Source organism: Squalius cephalus (genome assembly GCF_949319135.1).
Source record: "Squalius cephalus genome assembly, chromosome: 10".
NCBI lineage: Eukaryota > Metazoa > Chordata > Actinopteri > Cypriniformes > Leuciscidae > Squalius > Squalius cephalus.
This window is the reverse complement of record NC_137131.1, coordinates 15,910,071-15,935,444: the sequence shown is the minus strand read 5'-3', so window position 1 is coordinate 15,935,444 and position 25,374 is coordinate 15,910,071. Positions and strand designations below refer to the sequence as shown.

Here is a 25,374-nt window from a genome sequence, read left to right as displayed (position 1 = left end):
ACAATGGAAAGGATTATAAAACCCCAATAAGGAATTTCAACACAGAATGTGGCCAAAGAAGTTGGTTGTTCCCAGTCAGCTGTATCTAAAATGTGGTGCAAGTATATAATGGAAAGGTTATAAAAGGAAAACACACGGGCAGAAAAAGGAAGACGTCAAAGCATCAGGATTGAGAATTCAAAGCAGTACGCCTTAAAAATAGAAAAGGCACGACAAAACAACTGAAAAACAAATGGAAGGAAATGGGAGTCAATATTTGTGACAGAACTGTAAGAAAACTGGCTCAATGAAATGGGATTTACATATTGACAAACCAACCAAAAACCATAAAACCACTACAAAAGAAAACAAGATTACAGTAAGCTAAAGAAAAGCAATAATGGAATTTGAATGATTGAATAAAAGTGATATTAAAAGTGAGGAGGAGCAATAACATTGTTTTTTGTTACAATACAATACAATTTTATTTGTATAGCACGTTTAAAAACAACTGGTGTTGACCAAAGTGCTTTACAAGGCCAAGAAGACAAACAATCAGATAATCAGAAAACATAAAAAAAAAAAAATTGAAGATATATTAAAAGCTATTGTAAAAAATGTTTTCAAATTTGATTTAAAAATTGACAAGGTTTGGGCGGATCTGATGTAAGCTGGTAAGCTATTCCATAGCTTAAAGCTGATGACGGCAAAAGCACGATCACCCCTATTTTTAAGTCTAGTTCTAGGGACAGATAGTAAATTAGAGTCCCCCGTTCTTAGTGATCTTGACTGTATGGGCAGATGTAGTAGTTCAGATCAGGTACTGTGGAGCCTGGTTCTGCAAAGACTTAAAAACAAATAACAAAACTTTAAAATCAATTTTATATTTAACCGGTAGCCAATGAAGCGAGATCAAAACTAGTGTAATGTGTTCACACTTTTATGCTTCCCTTTGAGAAGCCGTGGAGCTGCATTTTGAACTAATTGCAAACGTGTGATGCATATCTGAGGGGCACCAATATATAAAGAGTTACAATAGTCTAATCGGGAAGTTACAAAAGCATGCATGGCAATCTCAAAGTTCTTTACAGACAAGAAGGGCTTAACCTTGGCTAAAAGACAGAGATGGTAAAAACAGGACTTAACCACAGCACTTATCTGTTTATCAAATTTAAGGCTGTTATCAAACCAAACCCCCAGATTCCAAACACAAGTGGTACTATAAGGCAATAACGTTTGGAGATCAAAATCATGTGCACTGCGATCATTTGAAACAAACAAGATAATTTTAGTCTCTCCCTCATTAAGACTCAAGAAATTACTAGCGAGCCAGAGTTTTAGTTCATCCAAACAGTCCAATATTGGCTTTAAAGCAAGCTTATCATCACGCTTCAAAGGCAAGTAAATTTGTGTGTCATCGGCATACAGATGAAAAGATACCCCATATCTAGATAAAACAGAACACAAAGGGTGCATATAAAGATTAAACAGTTCCGGGCCAAGAATAGAGCCCTGAGGAACACCAGACCCCAATTTCATTTCAGACGAAGACTGTTGCCTGATGCAGACTGAGTAACTCCTATTGGTTAAATATGAACGGAAACATTGCAGCACTGTACCCTGAAAGCCCATACACGCTTCAAGATGAGAATGTTGTGATCAACCAGGTCAAATGCAGAGCTAAGATCTATCAAGACCAAAGCCACAGATTGCCCGGTATCGGTGGTAAGCATTATATCATTCATGACTCTTAAGAGAGCCGATTCTGTGCTATGGCGATTTTTAAAACCAGATTGAAATTTCTCATGGATATTGTTATCATTCAAAAAAGACTGGAGTTGACTCAAAATCACTTTTTCTAAAATTTTCGAGATAAAGGGTAAATTTGAAATTGGGTGGAAGTTACTCAGAAGTGTAGAATCCAAATTACGGTAGTTTTTTTAAGACGAGGCAAAACCGAAGCATGTTTGAGACAGTTGGGAACGGTCCCGGTGTGAAGACATTTGTTAATGACAGACAACAAATCAGAACCGATAGCTTGAAATACCTGCTTAAGAAAAGTAGTGGGAACTACTAAGTAGTGTTGATAATTCCATACTTATATAATGTGTATTCCACAGAAGAAAGAAAGTCATTCCTGTTTGGAGGGTAAATGAGTACAGAATTTTCACTTTTGGGTGGGCTATACTTTTAACAGCTTCTTTTATGTTTCTTTTTTATGCTCAATATTAAAAATGTGGAGTTAAATACTGAAATATATAAAAATGATCTGCATTGAAAATTCTGATGTAAAGAAAAATCTGAAATAACCGAGTCTTCTTAATCTTATTCAACAGTCTAATACCATACCATTCAAAATGCTTTTATTGCTTTTAAAGTGAATCATTGCCATCACTGTAAAGGAAATCCACTTTTTAACATTTTTGCCTCCATCTCCAGAGTTTTCTAAAGGGGTGGGGTGAGCAGAAATGTCCTTAGTAGCAGGAGGTTGAGATTTATGACCAAGGCGTTTAAAGTCTTTCAAGGTCCAAACAGAACATTTCAATCATTTCGATCTCTTGACCTTTTTTCCTGATAAAAACTGCTTAGAAAACAGAGAGCCTGAAACCAACACAATGAAACTAGGTGATCCTGCCTTCAAAAAGCACCTGGAAAGAACAAAACAGAGAAAAAAAACATCAAAGACCAATTCAAGCAGTGATAAAACTACTTAGAAGAAATTCCTCTGAAATACCTTTGGTGCTGAAGAACGTTAAGAAGTGACTTTTCAAGATCAACTTGATAAAGATGTCCTTTTTCAGGATCCTCAAAGAAAAGCTGAAACAAAAACATGATTGTGAGGTTACAGATGGATATGATCAAAGTTCAAAAACAAATCTTTGTGGCACTGCATCTAATTGACATTTCTCAAGCAAAAGAGAACAATGATGGATCAAAAAGTGGTGTTTAAAGAACCTTTTGTACAGACCTGTAGATTTTGCGGCTGATATTTTCTTTCTGTATCCCAAGGAGGAAGCTCTTCACCAAACATAACTGCCAAATGGTCCATGAAGCTGAAATACAAAAATCAAATATATTTAAAGAATAAACAATTTCCCTGTCCAGCAATCCCTTTCTCAGCAAGGATACAAATGTAATGTCTTTTTGAGTTTGTAACAAACCTGGAGTTCTCGCAGAAGGCAGATATGAAGTCTGTCTGGCTGTGTTCAGGGTAGAGGAACAGCACTGGCCAGTGGAGGACTCCCTGCTCATCCATAAAAACACAAGCTCCTGTGGCCTCCTGAGGGCCTATTCCATCAAGCTCCAGATCAGCCAGAGCTCTAGATGCTCCTCCATGGCCATCATCATCCTCACTGTCCGAACCCCTGTGTCGAGACAGCTCGGTCTTCAGAAGTTTGATGCCACGCTCCTAAGTAAAAATTGAATATTTCACCTTTTCATAATTCAGTTTAAGATTTAAAAAAAAAAAAAATTTATGACTAAACTTAGTATCTGCAGTACCTTAATGGCAGCCAACAATGCTTTCTTCTCATTCTGCTCCTTTTTTGCTTTAACCTTTGCCTTTCTGGCTTCTTTATCAGCTTCTCTCTACAAAAAAAATTTAAAAAAAATTATATAAGAGCTGCATGATTAATCTTTAAAAGATTGACAAATACGAATCCAACGGAACATTCAAATCTGTGTCGGCGCAACCACTGACCTAGAGAGTGCAGTTGTCATGTATAGGTATCTCTATGAACTGCAGCATATTAAAACACGATATCAACTCATCATAAATCAACTTGCAGTGTGTATATCTCATCACCTTCCATTGTCAATTGTGCTTGTTCCTGTTGCGTGTCCTCAATCTGGCAACCCGCGCAAGCTTTGAGTCTGAGCAGGAGGGGGTGGGGGAAACAACTCTCCCCAATATTTTGAATTTGGACTGCATTACCCATTTCAACCGCTAGCTGTCAATCTCACATACTGCACCTTTAAATTCCACAAAGTCATTACAATTAAACTATTCATTTTTTTTTTTTTTGTAGAAATGTGGTATAATGCGATTTTCACAAGATGTAAAATAAGTCTTTGATGTCCCCAGAGTGTGTATGTGAAATTTTGGCTCCAAATACCCCCCAGATATTTTTATATAGCATGTTAAAATTGTCACTTTTTGAAGGTGAGCAAAAACGCACCGTTTTTGTGTCCCTTTAAATGCAAATGAGCTGCTGCTGCCGGCACAGAGGGCGGCAGAAGCTTCAAGAGCTTGCGTCCTTTTACATCACACAGATATGCACTGAAAATTTCAAAAACGTTTAGCCTTTTATGTTCAAACCCGAGTCAGACAATGATGGAGAGACACGAGAAGAAGTGACATGTAGAATGCAACAGGATATTTCTGAATGGTTAGTTGATAAATTTATGAATTTATGAAGCTCCCGGTGGCATGGTTGTTCATGTAAATTTTAGGGTTTGTGATGTCACTAACCCAGATGTTGTTTATGCTCAAACAGCAACATTACACACAAACTAAAGTTAGAAAAGTGAAATCATAATCAACCACCCCTTTAAGATTGGTGCGGAGGCTTTTTAGGTAAGGTAGAATCTGTGATCTCTGACCCAGTTTGTTTGCTAGCTTCCATGGCTGCAAAATGCTGCGTTTTCCACTAACTGGCAACCTGGGGTGGCGAAATACTATTGGATAAATTGGCAACTTGGGATATCACAGACCAAAACAAAAACAGACATTCCGACACAGAACGCACATTTCAAAGTAAAATAACTGTTTGTAGCATTTCTTTTTCAGAGAAACAAGTATGTGAACTCAGCATGTTTCCTAAATATCTGCTAATAACATATAATGGTATTTTTATGCTTAAACACAGTCAAAAACTTACATACAGCACCTTTAATATTAATATATTTATATTTTTATCAAACATTAATCAACTAATTCTTTCTTGCCATCATCACTCATAATAATACGCATAAAAAATTCTGACATCAACATAATTTCATAGAAAAATATGAATTACACATCACGCTAAATTTGATATGTAAATCCTTAAACCAAATGCTCTAAATCCAGAATGGGTCACCATAAATATCTTCCTGTCGTGTCAGGCATTTCTACCTTCAGTTTATCTGCTGTGGCTCTCAGCTCCAGTAGTTTCTTGTCGGTGGGAAGCAGCTTGAGACCTTCATCACACCACTGCAATACTCCAACGTAATTACGCAGCTCCATTGAGCACTGGGCTCCTAAATTCATACATAAAATTACACAAATATACATATCATTATATTTTTTTTGTACACAAAATAATGCAATTTTAAAAGAGTTTAGTTTTTGGTTTGCTTTGTGTTTTTTTTTTTCATTTTTTACACGTTTACTTTGGTTTGGTTTGCTTTGCTTTGTGAAATAAAGAACTACAGACACAACTTACCTCTTATTATGGCTTTACTGTGGTCTGGCTTGAGTTTCTTTGCAGCTGTGGCATCATTCAAAGCTGACCGCATATTTCCTGGAGGAAATAGTTTGTATAAATTAAAGAGGAAAAACAAAATTATTCAGGCACATTTAGGCTACAAGGCAGACTAACTTTAACATGGACCTCATTGTGTTTGGTTGAAGGAATACTGAACGTACCTAAATAGAAATGTGCAGCTGCACGGTTGGTGTATAGAATTGCATTGAGTTCAAGATCCATACAGTTCTTTTTCAATCCTTCTGTGTAAGACACTACAGATTTCTTATAATTCTTCTCCTTAAAGTAATCATTCCCTTCATCCTTCAAACCTCTGGCTTGCTCTGAGGAAAAAGAAAAAGTTCAATTAAAATGTATTCAATTGCCATTTATAGGAGGTACGTTGCTTACATAAAGAGTCATAACCAAAGCAAAATAAAGAGCCGCACACCTTCAGGTGTTCTGTCATCATCATGGATTATAGACTGAATGCAGGCGAGATCGGGGTTTTTCTCGGGGTCTATGATTTCCGGAGCTGTCTTCATGAACATGGGCACCTTATTAAACTCCTACAAGATATAAAACGCGTATTTATTCATATGTAATAACGAGCTGCTTCAGCCAAATGCAATGTTACAGCACACTGATTGATCTTCAGCAATCTGTTTGCGTCCACCAGAAGTGACATACAGTTGCGTGTTTTTTTGTTTTTTTTTCTAATAACGTGACAGTTCTTCCTTACCTCCTCCCAGTTGCTTTCATTAAACGCATTTTTGTATTTCTGTGCTTTAAACTTCTCCATAAACTCATCCATGCCATCGTCGCTGTCTTCGCCTTGCGCTGGGGCAGCCATCGTTTATCTCTTTAAATTAATTCTGTAATATATATACTTACTGTGTAATGGATGTATCTAAATACGTTACTGTGTTCAAAATGTAGCCGCTATGAAGAGCTATAAATAAAACTCCAAAATGCGATAAAACTGAGAATAAACTGCAGCAAAGATCCACATGGCCTCGGCTAGCAGCTGTTCCTGTGCTCTGCTGCTTGACACACATTACCGCATTACCGCCACCAGCTGGCCTGGAGGGGCGAAAGGTGTATAAAGAATAAACAAGGATATAAAAAATATTTGTAATAAAGAGAGTAAATAAAAATATAAAGTTATACGTTGATCATATTGTATCAAATATTTAATTGAAAATATATTTTAATGTCGCATCATTACGGAAAAGGAAGGGAAAATCGGTCTCTTTACCAGATAAACATGTCCGGATTCCGTTTGTATGCGAGTTGAAATGACAAAACTCTCCCACATACTGTAATGAAATGAAAACTACAAAAATAATGTAAATAAAAGAAATTACCTAATAATAGGAATCATTTGAGGATTGTTTTCTTCCCCACTTGGCTCCTTTGCGGTCAAAAGAGACCGAGGTCTTGAAATGTAACAACTTAATTTTTTTTTTTTTTCCTCCAACTGTAGAGGCCCAGAGGGTTATGACAATATGACACTAGATTAAACTATACTTTAATCTTGGTGGCCCTATAATATTAAGACCAAAATGACAAAAATATTACAAACAGACCAGTTTTATTACCAAAATGTCCTTGTTATCAAATCACAGGCATTTTCACGTCACACATTACTGACACAAGCAATGTTTGAACTCTCTTGACCATCACTTAGCCAGTAAAATGTAAACAAACAAAAAAATAAATACATCTATAAACCATTGTTAGATTAGATTGTTTCAACTCTGCTTAAAAGATCCACTAGCCCTTCTTTACTAAGAAACATGGTCTCTCCACTCTGCTGACGAATCACCTCAAATAAGGGCAGATCCTCTAGAGCTTTCTGCCCTATCACGACCACATATGGATACCCGAGAATTTTAGCATCCTTCAGTCGTTTACCAATGGTCATCTGAATCCTGTCATCCAGTACCACCTCTCCTCTCAAGTTTGGTAGACTGTTTCCCAAGCTTTGAGCCAGTTCATCAGCCATGGATGTGACTTCATGTGCTTTACTGCCCTTTTTAGGTGGCAGGACACACACTTGATAAGGAGCGATCAACCCTGGCCAGTGAATAGCATCCTCAGATGACATCACCTCTATAGAAGCGGCAAGTATTCGAGTGACACCAAGCCCAAAACAGCCCATCTCTGCAACTGCAGGCACATTGGATGCATTAACAAACAGGGCCTTAAACGCCTGTGAATATTTTGTGCCGAGGTAAAAAGTGTGCCCCACTTCAATGCCTTTGGATTCAGTCAGTGTGCCTGTTTGACACAGTGAACACTCAGTCTGCCCTGGGTCTATGGTTTCGATGTTGGCAGAGAAGCCACAGTTCCCACAAACAAGTAACTGGTCTTCGCCGATGTCTGCTGGAAGCTGAAACTCATGGGAAAGCGTGCCTCCTATGTTGCCGGTGGCAGCCTGTACCTGCACCCACTTCAAGCCCAGTCGGTCAAATATCCGTCCATAAGCTTGACACACGGAGTGGTACGTATGAAGAGCCGCCTCTTCATTCATGTCAAATGAATACATGTCTTTCATGTAGAATTCCCGGCCACGTAAGAGCCCATATTTCGGCTTCTGTTCATCACGGAACTTGCGTGTTACCTGCAAGACACAAGCATGTTATCTACTGCTATACATATCTGAAAATAGTAGCACTTTTACAAAGGAACCTCATTTGTTCTCGTGCATCACACATGCACGTTTGAGCTTCCGTGTTGACCATATATGTGTGAAGTGCTTTATTTATTGTTTATGTTTACATGTAAATGCAATGTAAAGCAGTCGCATATCTTTAGTTACTGGACTTTCAATGGAGTTTCATTAAAAATGTCTCGATTTGAATTTCGAAGATTAACCAAGGTCTGGGTTTGGAATGACATGAGGGTGAGTAAATGAGACAGAATTGAATTTTTTTGGTGAACTATTCTTTTAATACCTGGTACAGCAGAAGTGGCAGCTTCTTGTAGGATATCATGGTCTGGGAAGCAAAAAGCTCTGTGACTGCTTCTTCATGAGTCGGCCCGAGGCAGTATTCCGCATTGTGCCGATCCAGTAGCCTGAACATCTCTTTCCCCATTAGCTCCCAGCGGCCACTCTTCTTCCAAAGTTCTGCACTGCACAGTGCTGGCATGTCAACTTTCTGCCCACCGATTGCCCACATCTCCTCATCGATGAGACGAACCAGCTTCTCCATGGACCTCAGAGCGACTGGTAAGTAATAGAAGCAGCCAGGGTTGGAGGGATGGATAAGTCCTGTCTGCAGCATCAGTCTCTGGCTACGGCATGTCAAGTCTCCGCCCTCCTGACCTTCCCGGAGGTTGGACGGCAGGAAGAGGCGAGACACAAGCGCTGGTGGAATGACTGGTTTGGAAACGGCAGAGACTGAAGGAGAAGTGTGGATGGTACAGTAGATGTAGCTTTTCTTTGATGCTTTGAAGAGAGTCCTGGACAGAAGACTTGGGAGCTTGTGATGACAGTGATGCATGAACACCTCCATTTTTGACAACCCGAATTCTGTGAGACTTTTAATGAAAGAACAAAAGTATTGTTGACAGTGGGCAATTGATTATTCCACACAGAATATGTACCATCAGAACGCTGCAAAAAAAAAAAACTCTAGAGGGAAAGGGAATGTGTAGTTCTTTTACACTCTATGAAGTTTCAGAGACTTAGTTAAAAAAATATGCTTTACTGATTCATAAAAAATGTAGTGCACTTAAACACACATATTTTGTTTTCCTTTTTGTAATTATTACAAAATATAGTAGTATAGTGTTAAGTGGTTTTGGCATGCTAGCAGAAATTATACATATTTTCCAACCAAATGTGTTGCTATGACAGGTTTCAGAGTGTAACATAATGTATACTTTGAACATTTGTGCCAACTATTTTACTGTGGGTCTCTGAGGATGTAAGAGAGAATATTATTGTTGATATGTTTTAAGTTTTGTTCATTGGTGAGATCTACACGACATCGAGTAGTTTAACATGTAAATATAAGCACTGTCTCTGTACATTTCAAGCGAATCTGCCAGCAAGCAACTCAATTCAAACAACCAGCTTCACAATATTGATGTCCTGCTGTCAGTGTAACTGGTTAGAAGCGAACATGCACATTGCACCACAGAAAACCCGACAAAAAATGTCACACTTACCGAGAGTTATCTTATAAAATCTTGTCAGATCAAACTGAGATCATTAATTGGACACTGATGATTGTAAACATAAACAAAAATTAAACATAAAAATCTCCATATGACAGAATTATGACCTTTTTCTTCTTGTAAGTCGTACAGCGTAATGGTGCGCCACAGCGCCACCTGCTGCAATGGAAGGCGAAAAGCAAACTGTGTTGACTAGTAGGAGGAGTCACACGTCACGTGACCAAAAAGTACGAATACATTACGTAACTGTTACGTCGTGTGTTAGCTGGGAGGAGTCTGTTTCTATGGTTATTTCAAACAATAATGTAGCCTAACTTCAAGCAATCCAGCCAACCGCTTCTGTTTTATTTCTTGTTTTTAAAAGTGTGAAACATGTCTAACACAACAGTCAAACAGAAGAGACCTGCTCAGAAAGTCGCCAAGTAAGTTTATACGTTACAAACGCCCAAAGAGAGACTCAAACACTTCATTATAAATTGTAACGTTAGTTTTACCTGCCAGTCAGCATGTAACGTTACATACGATAATTTGAGTTTTCAACATGAATTTATAAGTATAAATTATATATATATTTATAAGGTTTGGTGTGCTATACTACAACAAAAATATTTTTAAACAACATTTTCTCAGTTCTTTAATATTTATTATGTTGGCTTGAATATTTACATTTTCTCCTCATAGGCTAAAGCAGGTTTTTTCTTTCTTCCAGGTCTTCCAAAACACTATCATCCGGAGAATTTCGTGTGAATAAGAGCATTTCAAAAACCATTAACAATTCAATCAGCGGGAAGAGCTTCAGTTCGGGCAGTGGCAGTAAAGTTCTAGACAAGAGCTCGGCCCAAACACCAAAACACACTGTTCAGGTATTGGGCATTTTATTATGATTATGCATAAACTCCCCATATATATATATATAAATACAACTATAATATATCTAAGACAACTTATTCATTTTTGTACTTACTTCACCAGGTGTTAGATGAACATGGCCAGGACGTTACTCCTCGCCCATTATATAATCCAGAACCTGGGGTTTTACAATCTAAACAAGGAAAAATATTTCCTGCACATGACACGTCATCATGGACTACCATGACAGACTTTCCCTCGGTAGCCTTCCAGACCACCAACGCAAGCATTACTGGACCGTTTACAAGGTAATTGTGGAGAAATGTAAAAATATTACTTCTTTGCAGCACTTACATCTGTACCACAAAGAATTATATAATATCACTTTTGTTGTTGCTATGGTAATGAGTGATCTCTGCTGGCATGTCAGGTCTTTTTTTGGGAGCATTTCAGCATCCAGAACAAGCCAGACATTGGAATCAGTGACTGATGAAACACAAGACTTGTCCAACAGTCTTTCAGGTTTTTGTTTTTATTTTATATTTTCATCAGCCAAGTTCCCTCTCTAACTCATGCCATTCATTAATTATCTGATGAATTAATGTTCCAATATATTCCTCTATATTTTGCTGTGCTTGCTTCATACAGATGTTCAGGCTCGTAGAGAGAAGGTGCAGGAGCAGGTCAGGGAGGACGTATTGGACAGTATGGTGGATATTTACCTGACTGAGACAGACACTATCTGGCTGCTGGACATTCCTTCAGTGTCCGTGTCAGAAGATTCAGAGGATGCTGAGACAGTCAAGTGAGTCACATTTATGATATTTTTTTCTAAGTAATATTCAAATCCCATTTTAAGATTGAGTTAAAACCCAGTTGATGACATTTGACTCATTTGAAATTTATATTTCTCATTTACGTACCATTTATTCTGAGTAGCTAGACTCGCTCAGTCACTTTTTCCATGGTACTAAACCATTTTTTCGTCTTGCGTTTTGAAGGGAAAGGAACAACGCTTACACAGAACTGTGCAAAAACAGACAGGGCAACGATAAATATGTGGAGCGCTCAATGCAAACATTCAATGGTGCACCAAAGACAAAGGAGGTCCAATGTGATAGCATTACAATGGTAGACAAAGGTATGATGTCAATACAAAGTCCATTTATAATCTGCCCTTAAAATAAAAGGCACTTCATTGTGATTCAAATGTTTTTTTTTGTTTTTTATCACATCAAACACTCTATCCAGCTGTCATGTCCACCATCTGGGACATGTATGATTCATTCAGCAATAAAAGTGATGTCAGTGGAAACACAGTGGTGTCTGATCAAGGAAATAAGGCTGATGTCCCAGACTCCTCCTCCTCCATGCGTGACCTGAACCCTAAGGGTCCTGAACAGAGCATGTCTATGGTCGGCATCAGCAGTACAGGTAATTCTTTTTTAAATAATATAAACATGTCACTCCGTGACAAATAATAATACATTTAAATGTTTAAGGTAAAAAAAATTCTGTTTGTTTTAGTTTTGACTTTTTAAAACAAGTCATTAGTTTATTTCACATTTCATTATAGAAACTGTTAAAAATATATTAATTTTCATCCTTGTGTTTAATATAGTCAGTGGCTCAAGCGCTCAACTTGAAAAGATGGCCTGTGTGCTTCTGGTGGAGGAAGAGCCAGATCATGAGCTGATCTTACAGTCAGACAAATTCAAGCAGGACCTAGCAGTGATGGAAAGGGTGATTCTGGCCAATATCTTCCAGTCCAAGCTTGCTGCGTACAGACAACTGCCTGTAATAGAGGGTGATGTATCTTGTATCTAAAATCGCATGTTAAATGTAACAGTAGTATTTTAATGCATTTGTTTTTAAATATCAATTTATTAACATTTGGCATTTGCTAGAATATGTATACTGCTTTGTTGAACAGACCCAGACTGTGTGCGGATGGCAATGGGGTCTCAAAACTCCCTGAGTCCATTCCTTGAGCATCTTTGGGCCTTTGAGTGTGAACTCACCATGGGGCGAAATGTCACCAGTATGACCTGGAACAAGAAAAACCCAGTACTATCCATTTTACCAACATGTTTCATCCACAAATGATTTTATTTATTTATTTTAAAAATCTTGACTGAACAACATACTGTATGTTTCCCTACAGGATCTTCTTGCCGTGGGATATGGACAGCTTGATTTCAAAGATCAGAAATCTGGACTTGTGTGCTGCTGGTCTTTGAAGAACCCCATGGTATTCTGCACATTCACGCATAGTTTAGGACAAAGATGAATAGCAGATTTACCCAGACAGCAACATAGTGTCGGCCCAGATCCGGGCCATATCTGGTACATGTGGATTCAACGCATACCAGATGTGGGCCGGATCTAGGCCGACACTATGTTGCTGTCTGGGTAGCCAATTTAACAGTGTTTGTAAGTATTTTATTAATCAGGGGCCGTATTCACAAAGCATTTTATCTTACCACTAGGAGTACTCCTAAATCACACTAAAAGATTTTAGCTAGGAGTTTTCTCTTAAAAGTTATTCACAACGCCTTTCAGACCTACTCTTAGTAAAGAAAAATGACAACTCCTAAACTAAGAGTGAGTCTTCGTTGTTATGGATGACGTCATTACTCATGCACGAGCTTGACTGAAGTGACCACCTTGATTGGCTGATGATTGTAACGCGGGAATGATTCCAAACACCTCCCCTACGATGATGAGTGACAGGTGACAGGTCTGAGAATGCGTGCGCTACACAAGTAGTGTGGAGGATGGAAGATAATGAATAACTGAATAAATAGCCTAAATGAATAAAGAGTAAGGCAAAACAAATAGCCTAGTAGCCTAATGAAACATATGGATTCATGCAATATCTTTGCAACATTATTGAATTAATCTGTCTCTATATGCCTCTGCCTACGTTTGCAAAGAGAAGAACATTTTAATTTGATTCACAATGAAACGTTACAATTAGTTTACATCCAATGAGTAGCCTAGTTTTGGTTGTTGTTGGTGGCGGCGTTATTGCATCCCTAGTTATGCCTACAATGCAGAATTGTTCCCTGGCGATTGGAAGCTCCTGTAGCCGCCGCAAACGCATTTCAAAACATCGCAACGTGAAATGCCACAAAAAGCGGTTTGTGAATAGGTCTTAGTAAGTTAGGAGTCCTCTCGACTTCTTTTAAGCTGTCCCAGGCTTAGGTGCTACTTTTAGGGCTAAAATGCTTCGTGAATTACTCTTAGTCAAAAAAATTAGGAGTCCTAAAGTTACGAGTGACACGCCCATTTTTTTTAGGAGTTGCTCCTAAATTCGCCAGTTAGGAGCTACTTTTAGCCTTAAAATTCGTTGTGAATACGGCCCCAGATCTCTCAGATTTATCAGAATTAGATGACAATATATTTAATCAAGTAACAAACACAAACTTCTTTAAAAATGTTTTGATTGTAAAGTGTGCTTGTGATATTTCTTTACAATAAATGACACTAATATTTTGTTATCTTATGCAAAGACATTTTTAGTGTGGCTTTAGAGCCCAACAACTTCGTTTATAGCCTCTGTATTCTTTTCCTGTATTTGTATTCCTTAGCATGTCATATTATCTTGAGTTTTTGTGAACATTCTTTAAATATGTTTGTTTATTTGTTTCAGTGGCCTGATCGAATCTTTCATTGTGAGAGTGTAGTCACTGCACTGGATTTCTCAGCTTGTAATGCCAATCAGCTGGCAGTAGGCATGTATGATGGCATCATTGCCATTTATGATCTCCAGGCCACAGAACAAACGCCCATCATTGACAGCAGGTGGGGCTGTGAGCATTTCTTCTCTTGAGCAGCTACATCCAGGAAGTTACAGATTGTAACATACACTGAAAATAGGTTTCTCAATATCAGTAGTTTGCAACTCGAATTCCTAAATTATATGTTTATAGTTAGAATAGCGAAATAAATAGACTATCAGTGTTTAATAGAGGAGAAAACACTTTTGTTGATGACGTCAAAGGCCATACATCTCTCTATAAATTACAGAAACGTCTGTCTGTCTGTGTGTGTGTGTGTGTGTGTGTCTGTTTGTCTGTCTGTCTGTGTGTCTGTTAACCACATATCTCTCGAACCGTTAGTCCGATGGATTTCAAACTTGACAGGTGTCTCGCTACGGTCACGAGTAAGTGCAGTGCCAAGTTTGACGTTGTTTGGATGAGAAATGCTAAAGATATCGTTAAATATATCATTTTTATAAGGTTGTGGTTTAAAAATAAACATTCTGACACTAGAGAGTTGTATCGGTCAAAGAAGCCCCAAGAAGGTTGTGGTTTAAAAATAAACATTCTGACAATCTGTCTGCTACACTGTTTACTTCTGAATATTATAGTTTGGTTCCAAAACGTGATAAATCCATTTTGATTAATTGGAGTAAAAATGTGTTTTCTTTACCAAGAAACCAACAATTACTAAAACACACACAAAAACTGATTTTGCACGGGCACTTTGCACTGCTCCCTGAATCGACACGCTTATTCATTTGTGGATGTTGGATGTTAACTGAATCTATATGTCAGCTATGCTGTTTCTGAATATTATATTTCATTCTGGTGCGCTTAACGTTATCGCTACTGTGTAATAGTTAGCCTATGCTATTCACCAACTAAACATATCCTATTCAAACAGTCTCTTTCACGGGCATCATTTGTTGATTTCAAACTTGACAGGTGTCTCGCTACGGTCACGAGTAAGTGCAGTGCCAAGTTTGACGTTGTTTGGATGAGAAATGCTAAAGATATCGTTAAATATATCATTTTTAAAAGGTTGTGGTTTAAAAACATTCTGACATTAGAGAGTTGTATCGGTCAAAGAAGCCCCAAGAAGGTTGTGGTTTAAAAATAAACATTCTGACAATCTGTCTGCTACACTGTTTACTTCTGAATATTATAGTTTGGTTCCAAAACGTGATAAATCCATTTTGATTAATTGGAGTAAAAATGTGTTTTCTTTACCAAGAAACCAACAATTACTAAAAACACACACAAAAACTGATTTTGCACGGGCACTTTGCACTGCTCCCTGAATCGACACGCTTATTCATTTGTGGATGTTAACTGAATCTGTAAGTCAGCTATGCTGTTTACTTCTGAATATTATATTTCATTCTGGTGCGCTTAACGTTATCGCTACTGTGTAATAGTAGCCTATGCTATTCACCAACTAAACATATCCTATTCAATGCGTTCACAGTCTCTTTCACGGGCATCATTTGTAGTGGCCTATACACAAACTGTTTACTCAAGCGCAGCGTTTTCTCAGAGTTCACTGTGTGCTTTCTACCATGCACAAAAAAAAATGTCACTGAACTTTCGCTGTGTAATTGTAACAATGAGCACTCAAACACACCAAACCAACAATTACTAAAAACACACACAAAAACTGATTTTGCACGGGCATTTTTTGCACTAGTCCAATCAAACTCAGTAATTTGGCTGGTAATTTATCTAAAATCTAGTCAAAGTGGAGAATCACTGATCTACTGTATATAACCTAGTGCCTACAGTATATGGAGAGTACACGTATCAAAAATGTATTTTTTATTAGATTAATAGTTACACTTTATTTTAAAGTGACATAGTTACATTGTACTTACTCAAAAAAGTACTGGGTAATCTATCTATAAATTACAGAAACGTCTGTCTGTCTGTCTGTCTGTCTGTGTGTGTGTCTGTTCCTCGCATATCTCTCGAACCGTTAGTCCGATTGATTTCAAACTCGACAGGTGTCTCGCCACGGGCACGAGTAAGTGCAGTGCCAAGTTTGACATTGTTTGGATGAGAAATGCAAAAGATATCATTAAATATATCATTTTTAGAAGGTTGTGGTTTAAAAATAAACATTCTGACATTAGAGAGTTGTATCGGTCAAAGAAGCCCCAAGAAGGTTGTGGTTTAAAAATAAACATTCTGACATAAACACTCAGTCAGCTACACTGTTTACTTCTGAATATTATAGTTTGGTTCCCGAACGTGATAAATCCATCTATCTATAAATTACAGAAACGTCCGTCTGTCTGTCTGTGTGTTATTCGCATATCTCTCGAATGTGAGATAACCACTAAATGTGTGAAAACCACTATTTTCTGTTTCAAACTTCCACATAGCATCTTTAGGTTATAACAACATTGAAAATCAAAATCTGGATTTGAATTTTTTTAAAACGGATTATTTTTTCCCAAAAATGCAATAAATTCATGACTTTTTTTTTTTTTCAAAATGCAATTAATCCATTGAATCAATATAAAGTTATTTTTGATCATATTGCCATCGCAAGAAATATCTCCTGAACTTTTTTGACGGCGATCAGCTCACAAAAACTGATTTTGCACAGGCACTTTGCACTGCTCCCTGAATCGAGGTGCTTATTCATTTGTGGATGTTAACTGAATCTGTAAGTCAGCTATGCTGTTTACTTCTGAATATTATATTTCATTCTGGTGCGCTTAACGCTATCGCTACTGTGTAATAGTAGCCTATGCTATTCACCAACTAAACATATCCTATTCAATTCGTTCACAGTCTCTTTCATGGGCATCATTTGTAGTTGCCTATTCACAAACTGTTTGCTCAAGCATAGCGTTTTCTCAGAGTTCACTGTGTGCTTTTTACCATGCACAAATAAAAATGTCACTGAACTTTTGCTGTGTAATTGTAACAATGAGCACACACCAAACCAACAATTACTAAAAACACACACAAAAACTGATTTTGCACGGGCATTTTTTGCACTAGTCTATCTATAAATTACAGAAACGTCTGTCTGTCTGTCTGTGTGTGTGTGTGTATGTCTGTTCCTCGCATATCTCTCGAACCGTTAGTCCGATTGATTTCAAACTCGACAGGTGTCTTGCCACGGGCACGAGTAAGTGCAGTGCCAAGTTTGACATTGTTTGGATGAGAAATGCAAAATATATCGTTAAATATATCATTTTTTAGAAGGTTGTGGTTTAAAAATAAACATTCTGACATTAGAGAGTTGTATCGGTCAAAGAAGCCCCAAGAAGGTTGTGGTTTAAAAATAAACATTCTGACATAAACACTCAGTCAGCTACACTGTTTACTTCTGAATATTATAGTTTGGTTCCCGAACGTGATAAATCCATCTATCTATAAATTACAGAAACGTCCGTCTGTCTGTCTGTGTGTTATTCGCATATCTCTCGAATGTGAGATAACCACTAAATGTGTGAAAACCACTATTTTCTGTTTCAAACTTTCACATAGCATCTTTAGGTTATAACAACATTGAAAATCAAAATCTGGATTTGAATTTTTTAAGATTTATTATAAAAACGGATTATTTTTTCCCAAAAATGCAATAAATTCATGACTTTTTTTTTTTTCAAAATGCAATTAATCCATTGAATCAATATAAAGTTATTTTTGATCATATTGCCATCGCAAGAAATATCTCCTGAACTTTTTTGACGCCGATCAGCTCACAAAAACTGATTTTGCACGGGCACTTTGCACTGCTCCCTGAATCGAGGTGCTTATTCATTTGTGGATGTTAACTGAATCTGTAAGTCAGCTATGCTGTTTACTTCTGAATATTATATTTCATTCTGGTGCGCTTAACGCTATCGCTACTGTGTAATAGTAGCCTATGCTATTCACCAACTAAACATATCCTATTCAATGCGTTCACAGTCTCTTTCACGGGCATCATTTGTAGTTGCCTATTCACAAACTGTTTGCTCAAGCATAGCGTTTTCTCAGAGTTCACTGTGTGCTTTTTACCATGCACAAATAAAAATGTCACTGAACTTTTGCTGTGTAATTGTAACAATGAGCACACACCAAACCAACAATTACTAAAAACACACACAAAAACTGATTTTGCACGGGCATTTTTTGCACTAGTATTATTTAACTACATGTACTTACTAAAGAGTTACGGTTAGGGTTAGGGCTTGGTTTAGGGTTAGTTTCTTGTAATTATGCATAATTTACTGTTTTTACTATAGTAAGTACATATAGTAATGCACTTCACCTTAAAATAAACTGTTACCAGATTAATTATTGTGGAGATATTACAAAGATCAGATCTAACCTAAGTTTTTTTTAGTGTTTATAATGCTGTGTTGAATCATATTTGAATGAGTTGACAGGATTGTGTACACAAGCATGTTCTTATATTAGATTGACTTTACTCCTGTGTCATCTCGCCACAGTGATTGCGCCAACATGCACACGTGTCCGGTGTGGCAGCTCAGATGGATTGATCATGAGAGCGGTCTGGCTGGAGAGGATAAAGGGGAAATACTCATCTCAGTGTCAGCTGATGGAAGAATCTGCAAATGGGTGCACGACAAATGCCTGAAATTCGTTGGTATGTGGGACAGATGTGATACACATATGTGTTGAGCCACAGACCAAAGATATAAACTAGGGTTACAACACTGGCCCCAAAAGTGGAGCGGTAATTTTCCGGTCATCTATAAATAAATAGTTTGAAAATTACATGGACAGATGAATTTACATTTATGAAGCGATCTGAATCTACGTCGTTGAACTAATGGATGTTAATTGCCTATAAAGCACCGCACAAAACCAGCACCAAAAAGCATTAATGTAAGTTTAGTATTCAAGTCACTTGTTGTATTTCTATATTGATACACCGTTTACCATTTGATGAAACTATCATAGTTTGTTAAATGAAGCCAGGCCTACAGGTCTATTATGTGAAGTGTAGGCTAACAACAACACGCAAAATGGTGACTTTATTATTTACATTTTTTTGATAATTTTGCAGCAATAGTATAATAGTTCAGTAGCCTACTACTGGTCAAAAATTTGCACACACATTCTCCCCTGAGGAACTCTCTGCAAGTCCCTGTATGAGAATATAGCACAATACTGACGAGTTGAGCTGGTTTTAGTAGAAATAGATGCATTTCTGTATGTTTAAGCCATGTGTTAAATAATTTATATTTTGTCTTGACTTAGACCTGATGACACTAAAGACGCCTAACATGGCAACAAACCGCCAGCAATGGAACTCGACCATCTCACCATTGTCACCGGGGCTGTGTTTTGATTTCCATTCTAATGTGAGGCCTACAGTATTAAATCTCTTATATGTTCACATAATTATAATATCAAAAAGCTGCTAAAGAGACTTGTTATAAGCTTTAATGCCATTATCTTACAGGATTCAAATATCTACCTTGCTGGAACAGACGACGGTTATATTCACAAGTGCTCTTATTCATATAATGAAGAATTCTTGGAAACTTACAAAGCCCACAAAGTATGTAGAAATGTTTGTCTAATTTTGAAAGTGTCGTATGGTTGCAATATGGAGTCCTTTTTCATGCACCTTTAAACATTTACACGTTCTTTTCTTTCTCTTCTATTCTCTCTGCTCCTTTCCTCAGGGTCCCGTCTATAAGGTGACATGGTCGCCGTTCTGTCCAGACGTTTTCCTGAGTTGTTCCTCAGATTGGACTGTTCAACTGTGGAGGCAGGACCTCCAGAGACCCATGCTTTGTTTCACCTCTGGACAGAAGGCTGTGTACGATATCATGTGGTCCCCACACTGTGCTACTGTCTTTGGAGCTGTCAGTGAGGGCAAGGTGGAGATCTGGGACCTGAGAATCAGCAGGTAAGATCTTGTGTTCTGTTCATTTATAATATTCAATAATAACAATTTTTATGTTTTTTTCATCTTATTTTAACTTCAAATTTTAGTGCTCAGTTTTTTCTGTCCAGTAGTTTACAGTGCACTCCATTTTTTTTAACAGTCTGGACCCGACAATTGTGAGCGTGACCTGTCCAGGAGTGAATCCGACAGCTCTTCTGTTCACCCCTGAGACTGACTGTGTTCTGGTGGGGGACAGTGAAGGGAAGGTCACCGTGTACAAGCTGAAGAACCTCACAGATGGAGGTAGCACACAGGTGAGGCCTTATCTGTTCATGTCCATGTGGCGTACAGAACTCAATTAAGTAATCATTCAGTCCAATGCCCAGATCATTTATGTCTCTTGTGTTTCTGCAGGTGGAGACGTTGGAGGATGTAATTCAGTCCACACTGTCCAATCAACACTGAGGAGCATTAGGAAAGACTGGTACAGGCTCATAGATAGATATTACACAGCAAAAGTTCAGTGCCATTTTTAATTGTGCATGGTAGAAAGCAAATACTGATACTAACATAATGACATACAATAAATGTGGAAAATGTAACTAAATGATTCAGGGAGCAGACTACACAGTGAACTCGACGATTCAGGGAGCAGGCTACACAGTGAAATCGATGATTTAGGGAGCAGGCTACACAGTGAACTCGATTCAGGGAGCAGACTACACAGTGAACTCGACGATTTAGGGAGCAGGCTACACAGTGAACTCGATTCAGGGAGCAGACTACACAGTGAACTCGACGATTTATCGAGCAGGCTACACAGTGAACTCGACGATTTAGGGAGCAGGCTACACAGTGAACTCGATTCAGGGAGCAGACTACACAGTGAACTCGACGATTTAGGGAGCAGGCTACACAGTGAACTCAATTCAGGGAGCAGACTACACAGTGAACTCGACGATTTAGGGAGCAGGCTACACAGTGAACTCGACGATTCAGGGAGCAGGTTACACAGTGAAATCGATTCAGGGAGCAGGCTACACAGTAAACTCTGAAAAATGCTACGCTTGAGCAAACAGTTTGTGAATAGGTTACTTCAAATGATGACCGTGAATAAAATATAATATTCAAAAGTAAAAAGTGTAGCTGATGTCAAGTGTTTATGTCAGAATGTTTATTTTTAAACCACAACCTTCTAAGTGCTTCTTTTACCGATATATTTTGCGATATCTTTTGCATTTGTAATCCAAACAACGTCAAACTTGGCACTGCACTTACTCGTGCCCGTAGCGAGACACCTGTCAAGTTTGAAATCCATCGGACTAACGGTTCGAGAGATAGTGCAAAATGCCCATGCAAAATAATTTTTTGTGTGTGTTTTGTTTTTAGTAATTGTTGGTTTGGTGTGTTTGAGTGCTCATTGTTACAATTATACAGCAAAAGTTCAGTGACATTTTTATTTGTGCATTTTATTTGGTTCGAGAGATACGTGAATAAGACATACAGACACACTGACTGACAGACAGACAGACGTTTCTGTAATTTATAGATAGATAAACAGATATCCTCTGGCAGACTGAGCGACTCCATTTGACATAACAATGGGATTACAGCACACATGCCTTATTGTGCATCCTTGTAGGAATAAATATATTCCTCCAAAAAGTCACATTTTAAGGTCAACTTTAGTATAGTGAATTTAATTTTAATTTTGATTAGATGAAAATGTCTTTTATGTATTTTTTAAGCCTTTGGTTGTTATATGTTAACCTATGTTAACAACGCAGGTACTATAACAACATTGCTTCTGAAGCTATTAAAAAAAAATACAATATATTTTGTATACAAAAATTTTCTGTGGGAAATACAGACAGAATGTAAGTGTTTGTTCTGTGCGAATGGACAGTTTTAGTACCACTTGCCCGCCACACATTACAGCTTATCGACGACATGAGTACAACATCACACTTTTACAAACGACTGTCATTATTGAACTGTTGTTCTCTCTTACATCTGGCCTTTTTAGTACAAATCAAACAAATTAGCAATAAAGATGCAACTCAGCTTATATAAGAGAGCTTTTAAGAATAACAGCTGTGACATTATGACAGGAAATGGATATTTACTAATGTATATTGGACTTTTTATCCATATGGCATATGGTCATTTATACATTTAAAAAAAACTTTCCAACAAGAATTTTTGTGTTGAAGGAAGGTAATGTCTATAAATATTGTTTTCATTATTATATTATATTATATATTTATTTCACTGCCTCTTTTAGTGATATTTTCAATTTAATAAAGAAAAAATGGAAGAAATTACTAAAACTATGTGACATTTACTATGCTTTCTTAATTGCATTAAAATTTATTTAACAGACATTTGATATAATATAATATAATAACTTGCCTTACCTAATCAGCTTAATGTGCCATAGAAATATGTCTATTAATGAAACTAAACTGTTTATTAATTAGTCCAGGAAGCATAGTAAATGTATTTTTTTCCCTCTCTTATTTTGCATTATTAAATTCAAAGTTAGCAAAGTTATTACATTCAAGAGTCAGTGAAGCAAATATCTTATCATTTTATCATATCATATCACATCAAATATAATATAATATAATACATATATTAACTTGATTTTTCCGACTAACTTTAGTCATTTTCTTGGTAGACATCATACTGTTATTCATATCATGGGGCACATCAGCCATAAAACCATAATTGCTCGGATTATAGCCATATTGCTCATTTGCACTCCTTTTTCCTCATAGGCCAACTAGGTTGAAGGGATCAGAATTTGATGGTCACATCAATAGATAGTGGACATCTGTTTTACTCGGAGAGCAGGGTTGGTCTTTATGTGACTAGATTATCCATTCATTAAGGAGAACATCACTGCAATGAGACCATTAAACTGGAGATGTTAAGAGACAACAGCTTGTCCCTAAGGATGTAATTTAATTCCAGATTGGGGCAGTAAAGCACCTAAATACCTGCTGCCTTTTGTTTTCCCATCAAAGTTGTTTGACTTCAGGGGATCAAGTAAGTGTTGGGTGGGGTTTAGTGAGGATGGATCGTCCCAGCGAGAGCCGGCATAAATTGGGGTCACGACTCATGAGAAAATCAGACGTTCACTAGACCTGAGAGAGGTTGGCAGAAGACAGAGAGGACCTTAGAGCAACTATGAGAATGTTATATTCTCCTGCTGTACTGCTGCTGTGTGCTGTGTGTAGCGTGTCCGTCGTGCAGGCTGACGTGAAGACTGTCAAGCTGTGTGGCCGAGAGCTCATCCGTGCTGTCGTCTACACGTGTGGAGGCTCCAGGTGGAGGAGGTTCAGTCCGAAGGATATGGAAGGTGAGTTTGCTATGAGGCGTAAGATTCAAGATAATTCTGAATCATCACGCGCATCTTAAATGCTGGCTTCAGAACAAATGTGCTTACTTTACAATGGTACTGTTTTATTAAATACAACTCCATATATTATAATAGAAATCATTGTTGTTATTTATCTATTTTAATCAAATTATTAGAGATACAAAAAAAGATTAGCCTTTTTCTAAAACAATACTTGTATGTGCACGAGACAGCCCTGTCATCCTGTGGAAGTTCTGTTAATTGTATTTCATTTGAATCCAGATAATTAAATAAGCTCAAAAGGAAGAGGGGGGATGTTGAAAAAAATATCTATCTATCTATCTATCTATCTATCTATCTATCTATCTATCTATCTAATCTATCTATCTATCTATCTATCTATCTATCTATCTATCTATCTATCTATCTATCTATCTATCTATCTATCTATCTATCTATCAAGTATAATGAAGTTTTAGAAGTATGTATGTATGTATATATATATGTATATATATAGATAGATAGATATAGTTTTAGAAGTATAATAAATGCAAACTAGAATGCATTTTATCAAAAGTGAGGGAATATACTGAAAAATATTGAATAATAAAAATATATATGAATGAGAATATTATGAAAAATGCAAACTAGAATACATGTATTATATATTTTGTTTTATTGTTTATATGGCATTTACATGTTTTTTAAACACTATTTTATAAGGTGTACGTAAAAAAAACTTAACTTACTTTTGCTAATTGCCAATGACTGTGTGGTTGTATGAGTATCTAAGCATCTCTTCCTCTTTCTGGCCCTTCAATCCTGATGATATTTAACAGAACACTGCTTTAATTGTATCAGTGAGATCAAGTCTCCTCCAGTCAACAGATAAACAACGTCTGGTGATATTACATTCCCATTAGACCGACACAAGTTGAGTTAGTCATTTTCACAGTGCAGGAAACATGCTCTCCTGTCTGTGGAGTATGACACCATCACATCACTTGAGACCTTGCATTGCATGCAAATATATATATACATATATATATATAAAAAGAAGTTGCACATCTTTTTAACATAACTTTGTATTTTGCCTTTGTTGTTCCACAGGGGTTTTTAATGGAGATCTAAGCAGCTCTGAGGATGTTAGTGAGAGTGTGGGATCTGACCTGATCAGACGAGACCTGAGTGATGTTTGTTGTCATTTAGGCTGCAAGAAAAGTGACCTCACGTTTCTCTGCTGAGGACTGAACTTGTGTTTTCTATTTGCCTCCCTGTGTTTTTTTTCTTCCACGTTGAGTTCAGATGAACATGAACGCTTCTCTATAAAGTGTAAAGTCGTTAGGAATTCATATAACAACTTAATTTGCCAATAGATTATTCCTGCTGTCTTAGATCATACTGCTGCTACGAGATCATACTCTTGTACTTTAAATTGCACCATGAAAAGAGGATGAATATCAACACCAATGAAATTGGGTGTTGAGAGGTGCAAAGCAGTAATTGTTGTGATTAAAATGTTTTAATTGTAAATTTTATTTTGCAAACTATCAATAAACATTAGTGCATACAGTATGCATCAAATGTGTTTTTCCCCTCAACCTCTAAACACTGAATCTGAAAATCACCATGATTTCACAAATATTTTATTGTCCGACTTCATAAGTTTTGTTTGGTAAACCAATTTAGAGCAAAGTGAGTGCAATGATAAAATTATAATATATTACATAACACAGATGAGCATTTCAGACAAATTACACAATATTAGTTCATAATTTATATATATAAACTGTAACATTATTTTTACATGATTTATCACAACATTTTTTCTTTTGTCAAATCAACTTAGATAATTTATGTGGTTCAGATAACATATTTTCAAATATCAATATAATACTCCATTGCAACAACACATTT

General features: G+C 37.1%; 4 protein-coding genes across 6 annotated transcripts; 2 read left to right on the top strand and 2 right to left on the bottom strand.

Annotated features, from left to right (window-relative positions):
• Positions 1 to 1,694: 1,694 nt before the first annotated feature.
• Positions 1,695 to 6,478, bottom strand: ttc4 (tetratricopeptide repeat domain 4). The gene is made up of 10 exons (XM_079883691.1): positions 6,169 to 6,478; positions 5,878 to 5,995; positions 5,609 to 5,770; positions 5,406 to 5,483; positions 5,096 to 5,220; positions 3,481 to 3,567; positions 3,141 to 3,388; positions 2,948 to 3,032; positions 2,714 to 2,796; positions 1,695 to 2,627 (listed from the first exon to the last, which is right to left on the bottom strand). The coding sequence occupies exons 1-10, from the start codon at positions 6,277 to 6,279 to the stop codon at positions 2,525 to 2,527; spliced, it is 1,200 nt and encodes a 399-aa protein (XP_079739817.1). The 5' UTR covers positions 6,280 to 6,478; the 3' UTR covers positions 1,695 to 2,524.
• A 525-nt stretch (positions 6,479 to 7,003) lies between these two features.
• Positions 7,004 to 9,760, bottom strand: pars2 (prolyl-tRNA synthetase 2, mitochondrial). Its single transcript, XM_079884472.1, has 3 exons — positions 9,606 to 9,760; positions 8,387 to 8,972; positions 7,004 to 8,052 (listed from the first exon to the last, which is right to left on the bottom strand). The coding sequence occupies exons 2-3, from the start codon at positions 8,945 to 8,947 to the stop codon at positions 7,171 to 7,173; spliced, it is 1,443 nt and encodes a 480-aa protein (XP_079740598.1). The 5' UTR covers positions 8,948 to 8,972; positions 9,606 to 9,760; the 3' UTR covers positions 7,004 to 7,170.
• Positions 9,761 to 9,929: 169 nt separating this feature from the next.
• On the top strand, positions 9,930 to 23,421 carry dnai4 (dynein axonemal intermediate chain 4). Of its 3 annotated transcripts, none has more exons than XM_079884452.1 (18): positions 9,930 to 10,036; positions 10,324 to 10,477; positions 10,587 to 10,771; positions 10,894 to 10,985; positions 11,112 to 11,268; positions 11,465 to 11,604; positions 11,715 to 11,897; positions 12,085 to 12,270; positions 12,397 to 12,530; positions 12,628 to 12,714; positions 14,119 to 14,270; positions 18,682 to 18,839; positions 19,457 to 19,560; positions 19,662 to 19,760; positions 19,888 to 20,114; positions 20,254 to 20,407; positions 20,508 to 20,577; positions 23,352 to 23,421. In XM_079884452.1, exons 1-17 carry the CDS (start codon positions 9,987 to 9,989, stop codon positions 20,556 to 20,558), a joined length of 2,313 nt encoding a protein of 770 aa, XP_079740578.1. In that variant the 5' UTR covers positions 9,930 to 9,986; the 3' UTR covers positions 20,559 to 20,577; positions 23,352 to 23,421. The 3 variants fall into 3 exon arrangements, with proteins under 3 accessions (XP_079740578.1, XP_079740579.1, XP_079740577.1); XM_079884453.1 differs by having other exon boundaries at positions 23,336 to 23,362; XM_079884451.1 differs by lacking the exon at positions 23,352 to 23,421 and having other exon boundaries at positions 20,508 to 20,680.
• On the top strand, positions 22,845 to 24,910 carry insl5a (insulin-like 5a). Its single transcript, XM_079884454.1, has 2 exons — positions 22,845 to 23,457; positions 24,568 to 24,910. The coding sequence occupies exons 1-2, from the start codon at positions 23,286 to 23,288 to the stop codon at positions 24,699 to 24,701; spliced, it is 306 nt and encodes a 101-aa protein (XP_079740580.1). The 5' UTR covers positions 22,845 to 23,285; the 3' UTR covers positions 24,702 to 24,910.
• Positions 24,911 to 25,374: the final 464 nt, after the last annotated feature.